General features: G+C 26.8%; 3 protein-coding genes across 7 annotated transcripts; all 3 read left to right on the top strand.

The window, feature by feature from the left end:
* The first annotated feature begins 730 nt into the window (after positions 1–730).
* LOC105840786 lies at positions 731–4,237 on the top strand. Its single transcript, XM_012687850.3, has 5 exons — positions 731–881; positions 2,977–3,070; positions 3,293–3,475; positions 3,690–3,809; positions 4,120–4,237. Exons 2-5 carry the CDS (start codon positions 3,002–3,004, stop codon positions 4,192–4,194), a joined length of 447 nt encoding a protein of 148 aa, XP_012543304.1. The 5' UTR covers positions 731–881; positions 2,977–3,001; the 3' UTR covers positions 4,195–4,237.
* A 1,205-nt stretch (positions 4,238–5,442) lies between these two features.
* Positions 5,443–12,470, top strand: LOC105840776 (protein singles bar). 5 transcript variants are annotated; one of them, XM_012687836.3, is made up of 9 exons: positions 7,457–7,743; positions 7,846–7,935; positions 8,406–8,585; positions 8,802–8,918; positions 9,240–9,950; positions 10,444–10,602; positions 10,972–11,154; positions 11,365–11,505; positions 11,768–12,470. In XM_012687836.3, the coding sequence occupies exons 6-9, from the start codon at positions 10,456–10,458 to the stop codon at positions 11,843–11,845; spliced, it is 549 nt and encodes a 182-aa protein (XP_012543290.1). In that variant the 5' UTR covers positions 7,457–7,743; positions 7,846–7,935; positions 8,406–8,585; positions 8,802–8,918; positions 9,240–9,950; positions 10,444–10,455; the 3' UTR covers positions 11,846–12,470. The 5 variants fall into 5 exon arrangements, with proteins under 5 accessions (XP_036141286.1, XP_036141285.1, XP_028045055.1 ...); XM_012687835.3 differs by having other exon boundaries at positions 7,458–7,743; positions 9,240–9,908; XM_036285393.1 differs by lacking the exon at positions 7,457–7,743 and adding an exon at positions 5,443–5,592 and having other exon boundaries at positions 9,240–10,602.
* Positions 12,471–13,452: 982 nt separating this feature from the next.
* Positions 13,453–20,280, top strand: LOC105840775. Its single transcript, XM_012687833.3, has 3 exons — positions 13,453–14,245; positions 19,002–19,140; positions 19,458–20,280. Exons 1-3 carry the CDS (start codon positions 14,191–14,193, stop codon positions 19,600–19,602), a joined length of 339 nt encoding a protein of 112 aa, XP_012543287.1. The 5' UTR covers positions 13,453–14,190; the 3' UTR covers positions 19,603–20,280.
* Positions 20,281–22,178: the final 1,898 nt, after the last annotated feature.

Here is a 22,178-nt window from a genome sequence, read left to right as displayed (position 1 = left end):
AGAGAGAGAGAGAAGAAGAAGAAGAAGAAGAAGAAGAGAAAGGAGTTTATCTAAAAGAACAAATCCCTTGTGAAATAAGACATGATAAAAATTTGGAACTGTCGCGAAAGATAAATGACGAGAAAAGAAATTCTTTGGAAAAAATGTAATCTTTTTTGAAATTTGAGAATTAATTATAAGAAAATACATATAAATTGTAAGGACATGTTACTTGGAAAGAATACTTTTTTAAAAAATATAATAAAAAGTATCGATTTTTTAACTAATTCTCTTAATAAAAAGAAAAAATAAGAAAGACGTGCTTACACATGTATATATTGGTTGCCAAATAATTAATAATAAAAATATACATACATTAAATATAAAATTAGTAATTTTTAATAAAAATTTTTAAATTTATAGTACTAAGTAAAAATATTTACTTATAACTTATAAAGTAATGCCATTTTATAAAGAATTGAATTGAAATTAATAATTTTTAGTAAATTATTACATTTTTTGCAGACAGCGCGTGAAAAGCACAACATATTTAAAAAATCTAGACTTAATTATATATATATATTATAAAATATATTATAAATAAAATCGATTTATTTCGATAAAATATCGATTATTAATTTGTCACTGTGTGCAGGTATTGATTGATATCAATATGAGTTTTATCGTTATAATACATTAGTGATAAGAAATTTCTTATTTTTAATATTTTTTAGTATCTTCAAGAAAGAAGAGGCAAATAACCGAATTACTAGAATGCTATCAAATGATATTATATCAATCTCATCTGTATGATATCATCAGTGACGTCTCCCGTGCTCTCAAAAGGTATATCATTTCAGTCACTCGTTAACTGCCGATGTAAAACAACGTCTTTTCTTCAGGTTAGTAAAATTCTTATGTTTTATGTACAACATATTTTGTAATTATGATAGTAATGAGCACTGATTTCAATTAATTATTTGTTGGATTAATATGTAAACAACTTTTATTTTATTAAAAATATTTAATAGATAATTTTATTAAATTAAATTTGTAATTTTAAGAATTAGCTAGTTATCTAGTAAATTTATTTTTGCAAAGATATTGCAGGATTAAAATCATAATGAGATTTTTTTATATTGTTAAGAAAGTTTACAAAAATTATTTTTTATTTTAAATTATTGAGTTATTTTTAAGTTTATTACTTTAACTTCTTATTGCAGAATAGAAGAAATTCACATATATTATTTGAACGGTTTATTTGTTATCTTAATTAATTTATTAGATTATTACTAATTTTACATTCAACATTATTTTCAATTTGTTAAAATTAAGAAAAATTGAGTAAAAAATAATAATTTTGTTTATATTATAATAAACTTATATAATTTAGATAATAAATTGATTATTTGAAAATATGAGCGACAAATATAGTACAAAATGTAATGGGTGACGCATTGTGTAAAGAATCTTCGAGCGCAAGAATAAGTTCATGTGAACGAGAATTTATCGAGCACAGTTACAGATACGGACTTGGTACTAATCAAAGTCATTGCGATAAATTTTTTAACTCGCATCTTACACCCGTATGTGTGCCGGGTGTTCAAAAATAACCTATGATTATGAACGTTTATTCTCGTAGGAGCGTAATTTTTCCTGTTTTCGCAACTTCAAATTTTTGTATTACTGATTTTATCATTTTTAAATATATAGTCTATTAAATTTTATTTATATATATAAAATAAACTTTTTTCTTAAATTTTTTTAAGCGCACGTGTAATATTTTAAAGTTATTTTAAGATTGAATACTTGCATATACAAATTTTTTAGCCACCTAAATAGATTTTTAACATTTACAAGTTAAATGTTTTAATATTTGTTTGTATAATGTAAATTGTATAAGACTTATGGAAAATTACTTTTTAATTATTGTACATTTGTTAGATTTTTCATTTAAGAAAAGTGCAACATTATTATTGCTATTTGGAAATATATTTTATGTGTTATATATTTTGGGTAAAATTTGCTAAATCGATAGAACGTGCAAAGTATTAATCCTATACAATTCTTATCAGATTACGATACGATATAGGTCTTATCGTATTGTAAAGTTATCAATCCGTCATACTCTTTACACAATATTGAAAGAAAATCTTTTTTATAATATAAAATTAGAATTTTAATATTATTATTTAAAATTAACATTAAATAATTTTTTTATGTATGTAAAAAAGTTCTGTGTGTAAATGTGATATTTTTATAATTATTACATAACATTTGACCTTAAAAAAATTATGAGAATGTTATAACTCTTACAAAAAGCTTTTTAATTTGTATAAGCGTAATAAAAATTTTTGATATTGTTAATTACAAGTGTAACATCTAATTAAATTATAAAATTTAATATGACTAAAATATTATTAAATTTAAATTATTACGTTCACAAAACTTGAATTAGTGTGTTAATTTGAATTATTATGAGTTACAGTTGATAGGAGCTTTTTCCATAATTAATAATAATTACGTTAGTTAATAAAAACATTTTAATTAAATAACTCTAATCAAAATAAACGTTTTTTATAATTTTTTATGCGCTAAATTCGAATTTATAAGTGAAAATGTTATACCATAAGATTAAAAAATTGAGTTTGAAAACCCTTTTTGGAGGGTTTTTAATTTGATTTTTTTTTCAAAACTTTGCATGATAGAAAATTTTCATTTACGGATTTGGAACAATTTTTTGAGTAATTTATTACTCCACAAAATTTCAAGAATAGATGTGTAAGTATTTAGAGAAGCCTTTGGAGAAACCGTAATTGTTTGTAAATAATATTACATATGATTTTTAGTGAGGTTCGTTGATTCTTTGTTGCAGATTTTTGTATTTAATTTCAATTATAATTAAACTGTTACGTTTTAATTTGCATATAGAAAATGAAATTTCTATAAATTGATGAGTATACAATTCTTTACAGTCAGAATTATCTTTGATTTCAGAACTGGCACTGAGGACGAGGTAACGATGTCGAATTTTATCATCAACCTTGACTATTTAAGAAGTTGGAATGCGATCTTTAAAATCCTACAATTGGTATATTTAATTATCTTATTAATTGTATATTTAAATTATTGTTACAGTTTCTTGATATTTCAAGTATTTAATATTAATTTTAAGTGTGATATGGGTGATTATCAAACAATATTAATTTAATTTATTATAATAAATTATTAATTTTGCAATAAAAATTTTTATACTTTGTTACTTTTTATACAAGGAGATAATATCTTTTTTAAATTCAATTTTTTCTAACAGGCATTGGGTACGATTTGCGTAGGAATCATTGGTCATGAGTTTAATAATACACTCATGTACTCCTCCTCGTCAGCAAGCTTTTTTCTCATTTCAACAACTACTTTTTATATTGGAACTTTTATTCTTTTTATCAGTTATTTGTTGTCTCCTTCTGCTGCATCTATTATACCTAAAACAATTTATGTAAGTAATTTTATATATGTAAATAAAATTGTGACTATAAATTTGTGATGTATATAATAACTTTTTAATCTATTAATTTTAGTTTCTGTTTATAAAATAAGAGAAAGTGGTTCAAAATGTTAGAATTTTAAACCTTAAAAACGTAAATTATTAAAGAAAATTGTTTAATATAATTAATTTTTAAATTACATTAACAGTTTTTTTAAACTTTCAGGAACTCGTGTATCATGCTATTGCATCCTTATTCTTATTTTCGGGTTCAGTAGCAATGATGGTATACATACATAAATTTGAAGTTAAAGGTTCTTATTATAAGGCGGAATTAGCAGCTTCTGTAAGTACAAGATTATATTCATAAAATACAAAATATAATGCAAGATATTAAAATTATCTAATAGACAAAACAGCCACACATATATAATTTTTTTAGCTTGTATGTACGTATTATATTATAGAGTGTCACAGATTTAAACAATCAATTGTAGATTATTACAAATTTTTGTCAGTTTGAAATTAATTTTTTTAAATAAGGAAGAATGTGTCAAAATGATAAAAAGTGATTTACTAATACTAAACATACATTTTATAATTATATTATATTTATGCCTGTTGTTAGATTAAAAAAGATATTTATTTTTATTTAGATTTGCTGTTTGTTAAATACCTGTTTATACATCTGCAGTGCGGTCATGGGTTTTAGCACTTACGGAGACGATTAAAAAATTACTAAATTAAACATTGTGGTTTTTTTAACAGCAAAAATGGATTATTGTTATAAAAATTGTTTTTATAACAATAACAGCAGCAATACAAGCCAGACTATAAATATTTTATAAATTTTATTTAATTAAATTAATATGGAAATGTATAAAACATATCGATTGTTTAATTATACTTGTTATTTACTAGATATAAAAATTTCGAAAATGTTTCTATGTTAAATCTTTCATGAATCGTTGAATAGTATTCAAAAATATTTTACTTTCACATGATAATCATTGATCTTTCGACAAAAATGCGAAATTGTAATGCTCACTAAATGTCATTAATTTAATTATTTGTTTTAATAAAATAGTTATCTATTCTAATACGTATATATAAAATAATGTGCGCACTGAAAATTACTGCGAATACTTAATATAAGGTTGTAATAAGAAGTACACGATCTCGACATTGTTTCAAATCTCATTTAAATTTTGTATTGCAATGTGTATATTTTATATCAATGCACCATTTATCGTTACATTATTAATTAAATTGCAAAATACATATTTTATGTAGACGTATTTATTCTATATGTATGTATATATAACAGTTATGCTTATTTAATAAATAATTGAAAAAGAATATGTATACATAAAAAATTTGTATGAACTGGGTAGTCAGATTTAATTCATAAATTACAGATTATTTTTATAAGAAAGTGTTTATTTTATAGTAATTTATATTATATATATATTTATTTTTAATTCTTGTTTAATCAACACAATAGGTCCGTTTTTTAATTGCTGCACTAGTGCAATAAGTTAGAATGAGAAGTAACATACTTGTCTTACTTTAATTAATTACAGCAGTGCAGCTAAAAAGAACAGGCCAAATAATTTGCAAGTTTCTGAAAATAATTTCATACATTACATAATTTTTTCAATCCTTTTTCACATTATTGATAAAGTTTACTTTAAATAATCTATCAATAATTTTGTCAGAGGTTTAAATTGTAGTAATAATTTTATACGCTGTTGTTACACATTATGTTTTGATGTATGCATATATTTTAATATATATTTTATATATGTACATTGTATTTTTTTCAAATATTTTTGTAATATGTATGATATTTGATATATAAAAATGTAAATAGAATTATATATATATATGTGTATATATATATGTGTGCACATATTCATTATATATATATGTATATATATGTGTGCATATATTCATTATATATATATATATATGTATATATATGTGTGCATATATTCAGACTTAAATAATTTAATGTATAGTTTGAGATCGTGAAGCAAAGAGTTGTGCATTTGCTCTGTGTGCTAAAGATTCAGATTTAAACCTGAATCAGAAACACCGAATTTTATTCAATCGCTATCTCTTGAAAGGTAATGGCAAATCATCGGGAATATCTTGCTTTCCAAATAGGTCGTTCAAAACCAATGTTGCAATTATAAGAAAGCAAAAAGTTTTATTTTTTCAAGTATCAAGTATGTTAGTAAAATTATATGAATAATATTATTGATTAGACTAGCTGTTAAACTGTTGCGCCCGGTCTTCCGATTGCATCCAATGTATTGAAAATCAATTGGGAAAAGTCTTCTAGATCAAGCATAGTTTGAAAAGCGAAGATCTGCTGTCTAGGAGACGAATAAATAAGATATCGGGAGATAAAAAATTGAGCTACGGAGCAATCAAGACGCGTCAGTTCGCGTCTTGGTTTTTTTTTTAAACGCTACGCCATGTTGTATTGAAAGTTGTCATTTTTGCAAAGTAAAGCGCTCTTATATTTTCTAAGAAAATATGCTTTTATTCCGGTCGTTTTTACGAGTATGGAAATGAGTTGCAACATTTTTGGGAGCTCAAGGCTACTCGGGCTATAGACAACGAATGGACGTGAGGTGCTCGCGAGTGAGTCTCAAGGAGGATGACAACGATGCAAACTCCGATAAAGACGCGTTCTCAGACCGCGGCATCAGCAGAGGTGAATGCGTTGGAGGCTGTGCTGCTGAAACTGCAGCAGCTGCTCGAGGAGAGACGAGAACAGTAACGCTTCCGTGGCGAGATGGAAGCTCATTTTCAGGAGCGCGATGCAGTTCTAAGGCACCTGAACTAGCAACTTTCTCTATCAACACAGTTAAGTTTTTCCAATAACATAATTTTTTTCAACTTGAGTGATACAACGCGAGTAACAGGCGCAAGTATGAGGGTTGGAGTTTGAAAGTTCGATACCTAGGACGATAAAGTTACGCGAATTTCTTTTACAATATTTGCTCATCGCGCGTAAATCAATTGAGAGAGACGGACGAAGAAGAAGACATAAAGATATGTCTTTCCAAGTCCCCTTTTTCCAAGAAAATTGTTCTTACTTTGTCTTGCTTTCCCGGATATTTTAAATTGCGTTACTGATAAGGCTTCGAGAAGTCTTTCGGACGGTCTCTCTCACGGTTTTTGACCGTGATTTTCTCACGAGACGGAGGGCAAATGCTGAGGGGACATTTAAAAAATTGTTCCATGGTAGTTATTTTTTCCTCTTGATCTCGAAGAAAGAAGAAAGAAGCTCTCAAGACTGAGAAACAAATGCCAAGTGCGCAAGAAACCCTGGGCAAAAAACAGGTACGCAAGAAAGCCGGCGGAAAGTTTCCTTTGCAGTCCGGTAACAGCAGTTCAGAGGATCGCAGATTCCGTCCCCGGTAGCATACAGTTGCATGGGGAGGGGATGAAGAACTAAGAGTAAGAACCAATCATATACTGAGCAATCACTTATTCTTTAATATGATTGGTCCTTGCCCTTAGTTCTTTATCCCCTCCCCATGCGACCGTATGCTACCGGGGCCGGAATCTACGATCCTTGTTTCAGAGTAGGACAAGGAAGTTGCAATATTTTTGGAGGCTCGTTCGGGATAGAGTCGACGACCGAGCGTGAGGTGTTGCATGCTGACTGTGTTTCTGTTGCACACTTACTCCTGCACTCGTAAAACCGACCGGGATAAAAAGCACATAAAAAAAAAAAAACAACAAAAGCACTTTACTTCACAAAGACGACACCTTTCAATATAAATGGTAGCGTTTTTAAAAAAAGCCGAAACGCGCGAAATGACGTGTCTTGATCGTTCTGTGGCTCGACTTCTTTTGTCTCCCAACATCTTGTTTATTCGTCTTCTGGACATCAGATCTTCGCTCTTCAAACTACGCTTGAGTTAGAAGGTTTTTCTCGATTCATTAATTTTCAATCAAATCTTATTGATATCGATAAGAAATTTTATATTTGGATACTTTTTTAACAGCATTAAGAATAAAAATTGGCAATAAAGACCAATGATTACTGAATTTTTATCAGACAATATTGTACTTTATCTATATGATATCAGTAACGTTTTCTGTGCTTTCATTTATCATTTCAGTCAATCGTTAACCGCCGATATAAAACATCCTTTGTTCAGTTATAAGTCTTCATTGTGTGTATCACATAGTTTTTTATAATTAATTTAAATAATATCAATACATACGTTTTAATTAACGTTTTGTTAAATAGATGTGTAAGTCATTGTTTTGTGTTACTTTAAAATCGCATAATGTTTGCACAAAATGGATGGATAATTTTACATATTAAAGGTAAAGAATAATTTTTCGATTTTTAGGATTGACATTAAAAGGTTACAATGGCACATATCGTTATCAACATTGAGTATTTGAAAACTTGGAATGGTATTTTTAAGTTGCTGCAACTGGTATATATTATTACTATTTATTTGTTGATTTACATTATTTTTAAGAGAATTTTTTATGAAATAAAATCTTTGTAATTATTTTTGAACATGCAACAGTTTATTACCGGGGATAATTTCAATAGAAATGTAATGAAAATAATATTTTTAAATAAAAATAGTATCAAAATTTAATAACTTGTCATGTTTAATTGTAATTGTAATGTTTATAAAAGAAATTGCACTTATTGTCAAATAAAACGTACACTTTTCATAAATATTCAGTTATACTTTTATTTTTAAATCATATTTAAGATATAGATATCTGAGATATGATGTTATCAGTTTTGTATTCGCTTCTGATTACAGTCAAGTAATAATAATTCGCAATTACTAAATGAACAATTTTATTACATTATTAATAGTATCGTTTTTAATTTTTATATAAAGAGCTTATATTTTTATAATTAATATTCACAATTTTCTATTAATAGATGTTTGATGCAATTTGCATAGGAATCATCAGTGAGTTGAATAGTACCACATACATTATAAATACGAGAGAACTCTGTTTCCTTGTTATAGCAAGTAGTTTTTTTATTGGCACATTTATTATTCTTATCAGTTATTTGGTGTCTTCTTTCACTGCATCCATTCTACCTCAAACAATTTATGTAAGTTATTTAAAATATATAAGTCAAATTAACTTGTTTTGAGTATTTGTTTTATCTATTAGAATTATGCTGTTTATAAGATAAAGATTGTTCAGTAAATTAGTAAGAGTTAAAATGCGTTTAAATAATATTCAAAATAAATTGTTAAGAAAAACTAGGTTTAATGTCATTTATTTTAAAAATTATGTTAACTGACATTTTTTCTGAAATTTTTAGGAACGCCTTTATAATTTATTTGCATCTCTTATACATTTGATAATCTCATTAGAGATGATAATACAAATACATACGGCTGCTACAGTGTTTAATTATGGGGCATTATTAGCAGTTTCTGTACGTATAATAGTGTTTGTAAAAAATTAAATGTACTTATTACAAATTGAAATTGTAATAATTATTAATGTGTATATACATATGCACAAATTCGTACATATTTATATGCACAAGATGTTTTTAAAATATCGAAACTTTAATGGATATACATATAAAGTAGGAAATAATTTAAAAATATAGAGTTGAATACCTTTTAATCAAAATGTATGAGATTTATAAAGAATGATTTATTCAAGATACATCAAATCTTGTAATCATATATTACATTTGTATGTGCATTGTTAGATTTTATTGTGAAAAAAGTTTCTTACTTTTTTTTAGATTTGCGGTTTGTTAAACGTCATTGCTTATGGGTTCAGCACAACCAGCGCTTTTATATCAAAATAAAATAATGGAATAAAATAACCACGATATGTAAAGATTGAAATTGAATAGTATTTTATACAAATAATTTTTACAAGCTTAATTGTGTATTTTATAAACTTTATTTATACGAATCGATGTGCAAACATTGTACAACAAATCCTGACTGTGAAATTACATTTGATACTTGTAGAAATTTAATTATTTTAATTAATTGTTGTTAAATTATTGTTAAAATATGTTATACGTAATTTGTCAAGTATTTTTTTATAAACACGTGATTTTAGTGTATAAAATTTAAAAAACATAAACGCATTTATTTTTCTTTAATTTATAAATATAATAATTTTATATTACATTAAAAAAAATTTTTTAATAAATAATAAAATTATTTCGGTTTTCTTTTTTGCGTGTCTGTCATTTGCCTAAAGCGAGCTGGCAAAGCATTCCGAGTTCTGGCATGAATAGCACGTGCCAGAAATAGATAGTAATTTCCCTTGTGTTGAATGCTATGCGGGGGGTGCAACGAGATTCAAACTTTGTGGATGCATAGGTCTACACCCTCAGTCAGTTTAAAAGTATCGCCAGTCATGGTCGTACACTGTGTTCTCCTAAAAGTTGCTATCAGTAAATAGAAGTTAAACATTGAAAATAATTAAACATTGAATTGTAAAAATATTAAAATATTAAAATTTTCTAGTAATGTCTTCAATTTTTTTACTCTTATAACCATATTAAAGATATTTTATTAATTAATCTATTTTGGTTTTTATTTATAAATAAACTTTTTTTTATCTATTTGTAAATTTGATTAAATTTAGTATAAAACCGGAAAAATTGGTTTTTATGCTTAGAATCTATATGCTATCTGTGAACTGTGAAAATAATTTTATTTTGTATTGAACCGTTTTTTTATTTTAATTACTATACAATGAGAAAATAGTTTAAAGAAGTTATTTTTTAATGTAAGTAGAGACAATTGTTGTAAATTTAATTATCCAAGAGAAAAAAAAGAAAAAGAAAGAAGAGAAAAAGGACGAGCATTTAAATACTAGGTGGAGCGATTACAATAAAGAACGTCGGAGAGATCGTAAACGAAATTGTTTAACAAACATCACAATTCAGTATAAAAAAGAAACATTAAATTAATTGTCTGCAATAGAAAATCATAGACATGAACAATAGGGGACCTATCATCAGGATGTCATCTTCTGGTACGCATCATGCGGGTGGTATTGGTTGCTGCTGTTTTAGATGTTGTACGTGTATACACGTGGAATTCTTTAAATCATTGCCAGGAATCATAAAAATTTGTGAAACGGTAAGTTGCAATTGCATATACTTTATTTCGCATGAGCAAAGTTCGAGAGAGAATTATAAGAAGTATACAATAAATGTAGTACATACATATATACTCGTGCCAGAAATTTTATTTCTAAAAAAATTGATTTATTTTATAACTAAAAGAAAAAAGCAACATAAAATGTACACTTGTATACTTTTATTAAATCATTCAATTTTAATATGAAACTGATTATAGCTACTATAAATGTTTACTCTTTAACTTCATAAATTTCTTTAAATAATTGGGTTTTAAACTTTCACAGTATGCAAAACATTTTAATGAGTATATTTAAATTTTAATGAGCATATTTAAATTTTTTGTTAAAAATTAAATTTATAATTCCAGGTAATCAGTGGATTGATTCAAAGTTTGCTCATTAATTATGGCTTGAGATATAGTTCAACAATTGGCTCGGCTTTTGAGGGATCATTGACCACGGCATCCGCCTGTTTTCTTACTTCTGCTTTGTTACTTACTTGCTATACAATTTCCGAGAAATCTTACAAGTTAATTAAATCATCACTTTTTGTATGTATTTATCAGAAACAATAATGAAACATTACATACAAAGAAACACATTTTAAATCATTTTCTTAAACAATTAAAAATATTTTTGTTAATATTTATTTTATTTTTTATATTTATAAGATATAAAAAGATTTAAATAATATTTTTATTGCCATTAATGTTATAATTTAAGAATTATGTATTACATTTTTTCTTTTTTATTAATATCAGGAGGTGATGTTCAATTCTTTAGCCTGCTTCCTGTATTTAAGCTCATCATCTTACTTGGCTTTTGCTACCAAATTATTTTTAATGACCGAGTATTATTTAAGACCTGGCTTCGATGTTTATCCTGCCATGACAGCCGCTTATGTAAGTTTAATAGATACAATCGTAGACTTAACGCTTTCACCAATTTGTATCATTATTTGTTCATCTAACTAGATATAAGAATTGAGAAAAAGAATTAAAATATTTTTGCTAATATAATCCTAAATGTTCGATATAATATACCTGTATACTGAATAGTATAAAGCAAAAGTTTTATTTGTAGAAAAGAAATATTGATTTTAATATTTTTATTTAAGAACGTTTTATTTAAAAAAATGTTAGAAATGATCGATTTATATTGCAGATTTTAAGTGGTGTTGTGGGAGTATTACATGGCGCGGATGCTTATTTATCCTTTGTACATTACAAAACCGGAAGATGAATTACGATAATATCATGGAAATACCAGCTTGTATAATTCTATGACGAGATGTGCAATTATATAAATATCTACACATGACAATCTTTAATAATATTCTAGAGCATGGACTTCGAAGAAGAATTAAGTGTTAGATTGATCATTTATTTATCAAATAATAATAGTAACATTATAAAATACATTATTAATTTTAATATATAAGGTTATAACATAGTTATTTATTAATAATATTATTTTATAAATTAATAAGTTTAACTTCTCATGTGGGAAATTCATATAGTAGACCAGTATTGGATAATGGCGAGGTATCAATTCTGTACAGAAAAATGTATTTCATATTTCAATACTGGCTCTGTACTGGATCAGTGTTAAAGAAACAATGTTTTGATACTAGCCCGGTATGTAGCTTGGTACATACCGGGCTAGTACACAGACACACACACACACACAAACAAATTCAGTTTCCGATAAAAAAGTTAATGTATAATTTACAATATAAATATACAGACTTTTAAATTTATACATTCAGTGAGTATAAAAAGTGTTTGAAGAGGGGATATTTTTTGAAACTTTATTTTTAGAAAGTAAACTTTAATTAATAATTTATTAATATTACAGATACATTGTATACATATGTACATATAATACTTATTAAAAGATTTCTAATTAATATGTTTACTTTTTAATAATATTTTTAAAAATATTATCTACCAATATTTTTTACACTTACAGTGTGTGTGTGTGTGTGTGTGTGTGTGTGTGTGTGTGTGTGTGTGTGTGTACTGTTTTTGCGTCCAGTTAATAATTTGGGAAATTGTGCATTTATTTTATTACTTCCATAAATGTTTCGAATAACGTTACTTTAATTGATTAAATATGATAAGCCAAAATAAAATCAATTTTAAGAATTACACGTAATAGCATTTGTTTACAAGTACTGCTTATCAATTTGAGGCGTATCTGACGTGTGCCTTCTGAATCAATATTTCGTTGAAATTTAACGCGTCACAGTGTTGCTATATTGATGTGCATGTTAAAATGGATGATATTTAAAACATGATGAACGATTCATCAAGGGATGTATTCAATTTTATTACGTTGATGCATACGTGATATGAAATAAACATCAATGAGAAATATGATGGCAATATTCATTTGCCGCTTTGACGTAATACTTCCAAATATTGTCCAAGCAGCTAGCTAGACCAGTTTGACGTCAAAGTGTCGTTAAATATGTCACTATGACGTTAAAATGACGACAAATAAGGTCAGCTTCTTATCTAATCAATTGCATTCTCGAAAAAATTAAATCTGAAATTAATTATTTTAGGTTACTTTACATTGTATACAAATAACATCTTATTTTAATGTGAGTAATAACTATTGATAAAAATTATACAAATAAGACACTTTAAAAATTGTGGCGTTTATATACAAGTATTATAGGGTGCTTTTCATTTAGTAACACAAGTCGACACAAGCATCGTTCTAGCTTTTTTTATGTTCAATGAGTAACAAAGATAGAACGACACTTGTGTCGACTTGTATCACTAAATGGAAAGCACCCATTAATTATATATTTAGAAAGCGCATATTTTCATAATTTATACATTTGCAAATACAGGTAATTAAACATTTGTTTTTATGTCTATTTAATCGTTATGATTTACGGTTGCGAGAAATAAATAAAATTGTAGAAGTGATTAACAACGTAATTATTTTCAAAGTGCAAATTTACAAAACATCTTCAATCGATAGATTTAATTTCTTTGGAGCGAAAGTCGTTTGCCTTTTTATCAGTCGTGTCTCGCGTTCTCTTTTACTGCGGACTGTACAAAGAGTTTCAATTCGTACCAGGGTATACCTGGACCCGGGATGGTGAATGGGAATCGCACAGATCTCGCGGACCTCGCGACGTATCTCTACCTCTCCATTTCTCTTCTCTTCTCTCTTTCTCTCTCTCTCTCTCTCTGTCTCTCTCCCTCTCTCTCTCTCTCTGCCCCTTCCAAATCTTGTGCACGTGCACGTCTGTTTCACTTCCTCAAGTGTCTTCTCCCTTCCTCGTACACTCGCATGTATACGTTCTTCTTTCCCTTGCTCCGGCTGTCGTTCGGTCTTCCCTTCCGTCACTCTCGTCGGCGCCTCGACGAGCGTATTGTACGACCGCGGATGTGTGGCTGACAGTTCACCTCAAGATCTCGATCTGGTTGCCACGCCGGGGAATTCTAAGGTGCTCCGAATCATCGAGAACACTTCCTGCCGATCTTTCTTTCTTCGTTAACTGGAAACGTGGAATAAAAAGCGGAAGACATATGGAATTGTTCTCTTTTATAAAAAAAAGATAGAAGATGGAAGCGCATGTCAGAAATGTGAACAATAGCATAAACATCACGCCGACAGAAGGTAGTACTTTAGCGTAGTGAAAAGTAATTAAGAAATAATTCCGAATTACTGTATAACGATGATCTTAATTATTTATTATTTATCAAAACTGTGGAGTTGTCTGATGTCATGTGTCAAGTGATAAGAATATAAATTGCCAATAATTGGCGTTAATAGTGAATTATTATTAAAATGTGTTTCTGCTTATTTACCAAACTTTAAATAAATATATAAAAAACAAATAAAAAATTAATTAACGTTCGAAGTGTTATATGAATTTTAAATTATGTTTATTTATATAGACTATAGAACAATACTATTGTTAAAAAGAAGGATAATAACATAATAATAATAATATTTAAAATCTCAACAACGCATTTCTTAAAGAAAAATACAAAATATATTTTTTTAATTGACTTAAAAAGAACTTCGTAAAAAGAATCGTGACTCAGATAAAAGCGTAAGGGTTTTCTCGATACAGATAAGAAACAATTATGATAATGCTCAACATTTCCACTGTAACAGACGTACACCTCTGACAAACCTCTGACAGCGTTTTTATAACGCTGTTATAAAAACAGTAGATGGAACGAATGTCTGCTTTGTTTGAGAACATCGACATTATCGTTAACGAGACAGCTTAATTATTATGCACTAATGCAAAGTACATAATGTACGTGCTTATAGATGTTATCGTATTTTTCGAACGTCAATCACACTATCACATAATTATAAAATTATCTATGTTTCATCAATAAATTATAATACTAAATTCTTTAATTAATAATAATAGTAATAATAATAATAATAATAAGTTTTTGTTCTATTTAATCAATTTTTAAATCATAATCGTCGTTATTTTATCTGATATATATGTAGTTTATCGATAGTGTCATTAAAAAAATTTTATTAAAAAAGTTAATCAGTTCGCAAAGTGAATAAATTATTAAACAATTTTATTAAGAAGATTAATTATAATTGAGCTTGTGCAGACCTACCAGTATCCAGTTATGGAAATTAGCTAAAAAATTAAATATTAAAATTCTAAAAAGATTTCAAAATAATACTGATGAATAATATCGTGATGTCCCAAACAAAGTAATTAGAAATGACTTCCAAATTCTAAGCGTAAAAAAAAAATAAAAAATACGACATTAAATACGTGGACAAACTGGAAGTGCATCTGAACAGTCTACCTATAGAATTGTCGGCGGAAGGAAAGGATATTTAAAAATTTGAAAGTTTCAAACCATTAGATTTTAAGTACAAGATTGTAAAGCTCATTTTTCGATCAATCTTGATTGAGATCACATAACGCTCTTACATAATTAATTGTATGTTTAGAGAGCTTAGTACGAGTACTAATCGGTGAAATATTAAATGTTGATGCACTATGCGTTTGTCAAGAGTGATCAAAGATGTTTAGAGATTTTTAATGTGATGTAACAACGGTTGACGAAAGCGTTTTGATGCACAAAATGTGCAGATTGACCCAGTTATAATTTCACACTCAACAATATAACTGTTAGCTTACAATTTTAAATCAATTTTAAAATAACTTTAGTATCTTGGAGATATTTACTGTGTGAGTTATATTATATTTTATTGTTGAGTGTGAAATAATTTAACATTGATGCTGTGTTACTGTTAGTCGGCGTTTACTGGGTATGTACAGAAAGGAAAGGAAAACGTAAGACGTAACTGGAAAGTCGCCCGCGCCCTAGAAAAGTCAGACTGGCCATTCAGCATCTGTGAGATCTCTAATTAATTCTCGCCAAGACCTTGGGAGATGAGCAACGCGCGTATGACGGATCAGACGCATGGTCAACGAGAGAAGGTTGAATCTTAAACGCGCGCGAGCATTCTGATCCGTAAGATTGTTGTTGCACATTGCGGAATTGCATCATGTAAGTTTCATGTCGATCCGAAAGAGACGGCAGGTACTCACTGACCGTGAAAGCGGGACTCGAACAAAAACCGGCGACTCGATGAGACAAATTCCGCGGGGGCGCAGCCGCATGCGATCAAGGAAATTCCGCTTGCGCTTTCAAAATTTCCGTCTATTAGCCTATCTCTTGAAAAATCGTCTTCCGAATATTAGTGTTGCTCTTTTACTTTTTAACAATTTATTAACATTATATTATTGTCTACTGAATTTATATGATTTGAGTTGTTAAAAAATTATTTATATGACTTTCTTAAAACATTATTTTAAAAAAATTATATAAATTGATCCTGTATTTCTCGCTTTATTGTTTTAGTAGTTAATAAAAAATTATTCTTAATTCTGTGATCTATAACTAAATTTTTAGACACTTTAACAAAATTATTCTTTTTGTATGGTCTTTAAACGTTTCCTGTACAATTAAATTATAATCGTAAGTCAAAGCAAAATGTATTTAGGTCAAACGCATTGTCGTCAAGAACGTTGCCAAGCGAAACTTAATGCCGCGGCGATAAAATGCAATCATGGACGATTTTTTAAATATCATGATTTTTGTTCGCGGTAGCACGTTTCTTCAATTGTCATACGCATTATATGTGTATATATGTTTTTGTATTTTTAAATGCTTTGAAATAGATTTACTATTCTGAAAAACTTCGCTTTATAATAATAATTTATTCTTTCAATGTATGTTTAGCTTTCTTTAGAAATGATAAATGAGCAATTAAGAAAGCGAGAGTAACATTATTTGCAGAAATCAATGGTGATTCTGGCGTACAATGTTATTTGCAATTTAATGAAGAAGCCTTTTCTTTATGATCGCTCTTTCCAGTTTGTTGCAAATCATAAAGAGAAACAAAATTATTACAGGATTTAACAGAATTATGTTTGTTGCAATATATGTACGCACACAATCGTTACAGACGTGAGCATTTATCACTGAACAACAAGTAAACTGACAAAAATATCGATTGATCAATACACAAGCATGCTTTTATTGCATAATACGAAAGTAAGCGTCCAAATTTTTTTTCATTTTTCTCGGCGCTCAACTTTCGAATCAAGCGTATGTTTTTAAATAATGTATTTCGTAATTTTCGTAAAGCATGACGGTAAGAATAATCAAAATGTATAGTAATATTATTGTAACTAAAAATGTTTTAAATTAAAGCTTACATTTGTCCCAGTTGTATATTATATTCAATAAGAGTTTTGTGGTGTCATTATTTTATTTAAAAAATGCAGTTTATTTATAATATACTGATAATAAAATAATAATTTAAAAAATAATAAAAAGAAATTAAACAATAATAATTAAATAAATGTATAAATTTACTGGATATTAAACAACATTGATTTTAATGAACATGCACAAGCATAGGAAACGCCTCTCGTCTAAAATTGCTCTCTGATTAACGCAGCATATCAGTACGTAGAGAGCACCTTCCTTTCCATATAGGAAGTAGAATAATTCTCCTAACTAACGAAAGGTTGTTGTGCAACAGTGAACAGAAAAATTGAACATTACAGGCAAACACGATCGATCTTGCAGCTAATTTTCTTTTATGCAAAAACGCAAAATATTATACTCTTATATCTATAAACAGGACTAAGAAAAGTATATATTTTAACAGCAAATAACTTTTTAAATAAATCTTTAATTAATTGTTTGTTTCTGATATAAGTGACTTTAGTATTAAAAAATTTTAAATTATGCATTAAAGTGTATAAGTTAGATAACTCTTACTCTGTATATATATAATAAATTAAATTATATAAATAAATTATATATAAATTATATATTTAATAAAGTATAATTATACAAAATAAAATTATATATGTATAATTAGATTCAATATATTAAGTTAAATAACTGTAAACATCTATATGATCATTGGTTGCTGTGTTTTAAGTATCAAAGTCAGGTTTGTAATGGAACACGGGTTTTATGTTCACATTTGTATAAGAGACACCGGCTCTTATCGGATATCACGTCACTCTACGATCCTTGACGTTCCATCACCGACACGTTTTCCTGTCTCTATTAGACACATTTAATTTTCTTAGTTTGCAATTATCATAAAACAAATGAGTATTGGTTAAAGAAAATAGTTACAGCACGGCCTAGTAGGATAAATAGTAAAACTAAATAAAACTAAAAAAAAATAAAATTTTCTAATAAATCAAATAACAAATATAGCAAAGTATTATTTATCATTTATAACAAAGTTTCTACTATATAAAGCTAAACTATATAAATTACAAAAATATATTTTTATAACTAAATTTTTATATTTTTGTGTATTCTTTAAAATTCTTTTAGTTTTTAAAAATAATATATCATTTTATTGTGCAATTAGTACTACAGACTGAAAAAAAACTTCACACATATCCAAAGAAGTTACACTATAATGAAATTCTTTATAAGGTAATTTAATATGTAATTTAAATAAACACTAAAAACTGTGTATTACTTTTTAAAAATGTTTTATATTTTTTAATTTAGAAGATACATTATTTAATATTGAAATAAATAGAAATATGCAATTTATTTGTTTTACATTAAAATATATGTTTATTATTAAGAAAAATTAATTTAAAGTTACTTATATTATAAATAATAATAAAATCCTAATGCTGATTCTAAAATCTAATAATGCTAAACTTTTACTAAAGAATTAGACTAGGAAGCAGAGAATCTCGAGTATATATCGACGATAAAAAATTTAAGCATACGGGATATAAAGACACAATGGCAAATTATGTAAAGAAATGACATTTCTTCTCGATGTAAAGCTAAGCATTGTAAACATTTTCTTACGATTCTTTCAGCGTATATGCCCACGTCACAAATATCCCTCACCGTCGAGGAAGAGGACGCAATTGTGACATTGGTAGTTGTTGTAATCGGTATCATCGTAGCTATAGTGGTACTGTTCTCGATGGGTATCTTCATAGACTGCAAACATCAGTACGTAGCAATGAACCTTTTTCAAAACATCTGCATTTTGTTGATGAAACAATTTTTCTAAACAACAGCGAAGGAGTTATTCATTGTTTGTTAGCAATTATGAGCAATAAGAGGTTCAAATATCTTTTAAAAAAACATATCTTTGATCAATATTAAGCTATTTAATTCAACTATGCTTATTTTAAAAGAATTTCAAAATAAGTTTAGTTTAAATTTTAATTAAAACATTGTACATCAAATACAATTATAAATTAGAAAAAAATCATTTATTAAATTTTGTAACACGGGAATAGAATTTATTACGGACATTATTGCAGAGAAAAAGATTCCGGGAAGAAGAGAAGATTGAAGCTGAAAATGCCACCGGTCGCAAGACGCCGGAAAGATGACGTAAAAGCTTTGACTTCAAATATGTGTCCCAACGGCGATACCGCATTTATGGCGAGGGATGCTATAGTTTGATATTCGGAAGAGCTATGGAAAATTTGGAAAAATTATGAAAAATATTTTATAAAAATTGTTATGAAAAATTTTTGAAATCTACTACAAGTCTCATGTTGATTAGTTAGTGTTTAATAACTGAAAAATGTAGGAAAAGAGTGATGGAATATTGGAATTCCCTCTTAGTCATATTTTTTTAAGAGATATACGTACCGTTTAAAGATATGTGATTTAATGATACGTACTTCGTAAATAGAGTTGATAAACTTGAAATAGTGGACACGGTGACTTACCATTAAAGTTAGCAGTGATACATTTATTTTCTGTAAATAATGACTTAGACAATTTAGGTAAAGCATAAAATAATTTCAAAAATTTATTAAAAAATATGATTTTAAAATAAAACTATGTGCGATGAAATTAACTTCAAGTCAAGTTAGAATAAGAATTGTGAAGCGGCTTTCAGAAATGAAAATATAAGTATATATATATTTTTATTACAAATTTGTGATACAATATTTTATAAATATTCTGTACAACACGAGTGATTATATGTGAAGAAACTAATTTATTTGGAGTTTTAGATGAATATTTTGTTTGTTTTTGACATTATAATCCGACATAATTAAGACTAGAATTCTTATAATTTTTTCAGTTTCTTGATTGAATGTTATTTAATAAATTGATTAATTTTTAAAATGTTTATCTGTCTAATATGTTTCTAATGCAAAGTTATTTCAGTTTTAATTACCTATATTATGAGAAAAAATATTTTGTAAGATCGTGTCAATATAAGATCAATAAGCAATAGTTTTCGCTTTTTTTAAATAATTTTGGTTATAATGATTTTCAAATATCGCACGTATTGAAGAACGTGTTCTATATGCATGAGATTGATCCTCAGTGTTCACAGTTGTAAAAAAATTTTCTAATTACAGTGCCTTTTATGGATGGAAGAAAACAAATTTTACGTTAAACTGGGATTTAAAAATGTTTGTTACCTGTGTGTCTACATATGTCATTAATAAATATAAAAGTCTTAGATATGTAAAAAATATTTTTGATTTTACATAATTTTGATTTTACAGATTTATTTTATGACCTCTTAAAACCCAAATCAAGTTTGACCAACTCCATGAATTTCTTCTCCATGAATTTCTTAATTTTAAGAAAATAATTTATAGAAAAGTGTGCTTTATTGTTATATAATTAGATAAATATTTAAAAATATTTTGTTCATTTATGGATATTTTATATTTTGCATATCAATGATATATATGTTTAATTACGTTACTAATATTTATAAATAATGTATACATATAAAATAAATAAATATAAATAATCTAATTAAAATTTATTTATATGTATATCTTATTTCACTTGTTATTGACTCTTTTTAAATACTATTGACGTATAAATATGTACAAAATAAAAACTAATATTTTTGTTCCAATCACACATAGTGTTTCTTTATTGTGCTATTTCGTATCGAAAGAGTTAATTATAATTATTCATTGTTTTTATCATTCCATTTTCCAATGATCTGTCTAAGTTTATTAATATTATATATTTTATATAATGTAATATTTAATTTTATTGTTTACATATACAATAATCATATGCTTTGTACATACATTGCGCATCACTTTCAGATATAATGTGTATAAACTAATAAAAAAATTTTGTTGCTCTTGAGTTTTATAAATATCTAATTTAGTATTATGTCATATGTATCAATTAAAATATTATGTCAAATACATACAATTTCGCAAATATGTTAAATCAAATACTGTAACAATATCCATGATCTATTATGATATACAATGTATTAAAATAGTTACTTAGCATACACACACATATCAGTGTATACAATATAATAAAAATTATTAAGACAATATTATGAATACATTTTTTTATTCTAATTAACAAACTATGTCACAATTAAATCTACTATCTAAATGGTAATCAGTGTATTATCATTAATTTGCAGTAATATACTTATAGCTGCGGTAATAAGTGGTAATTAGCATTCACTGTCCTTTAGTGATTTCGACTTCAAAATTAGTGTATTATTACTGAAAAATTGATGTATGTATTTTACTGATTTATAAGTTATAAGTATATCACTGAAAGTCAATGTATTTTTATTAATTTAACTGACTTTTTATTGATTGTAATTTAGAGAGTATAGATATTAAGTACTATCTTATAACTGTAAATAACATTTGTGTGTGCACGGGTTTACATACGTATATAACATTTTTTTAATTTTGTTAAAATGTATTTAATATGCATGTTGGTAATTATTAGAAATCTTAATTCTTTTGTACTTGAAAAGCACTAACATGATTGTAATGCTTACAAAAATCTGTAAGTAAACTATAAAATAATTAACATAATATGTATTACAAGTATCCATAAATTGTAGATTAACCAAACGAATATTAAATCTGTATTCACATATTATCACATTGTACAATTTGATGTTTTTTTTCTGCAAATTCTTGTAATATTTGCACTGTGCTCAAATTGGCATCAATAATATAGTGTTAACATTAAAAAGATTCATTAAAATATGTATACATGTTTTTAAATAT

This window comes from Monomorium pharaonis, chromosome 4 (assembly GCF_013373865.1).
Source record: "Monomorium pharaonis isolate MP-MQ-018 chromosome 4, ASM1337386v2, whole genome shotgun sequence".
Taxonomy (NCBI): Eukaryota; Metazoa; Arthropoda; class Insecta; order Hymenoptera; family Formicidae; genus Monomorium; species Monomorium pharaonis.
This window is presented reverse-complemented; position numbering and strand designations above follow the sequence as displayed.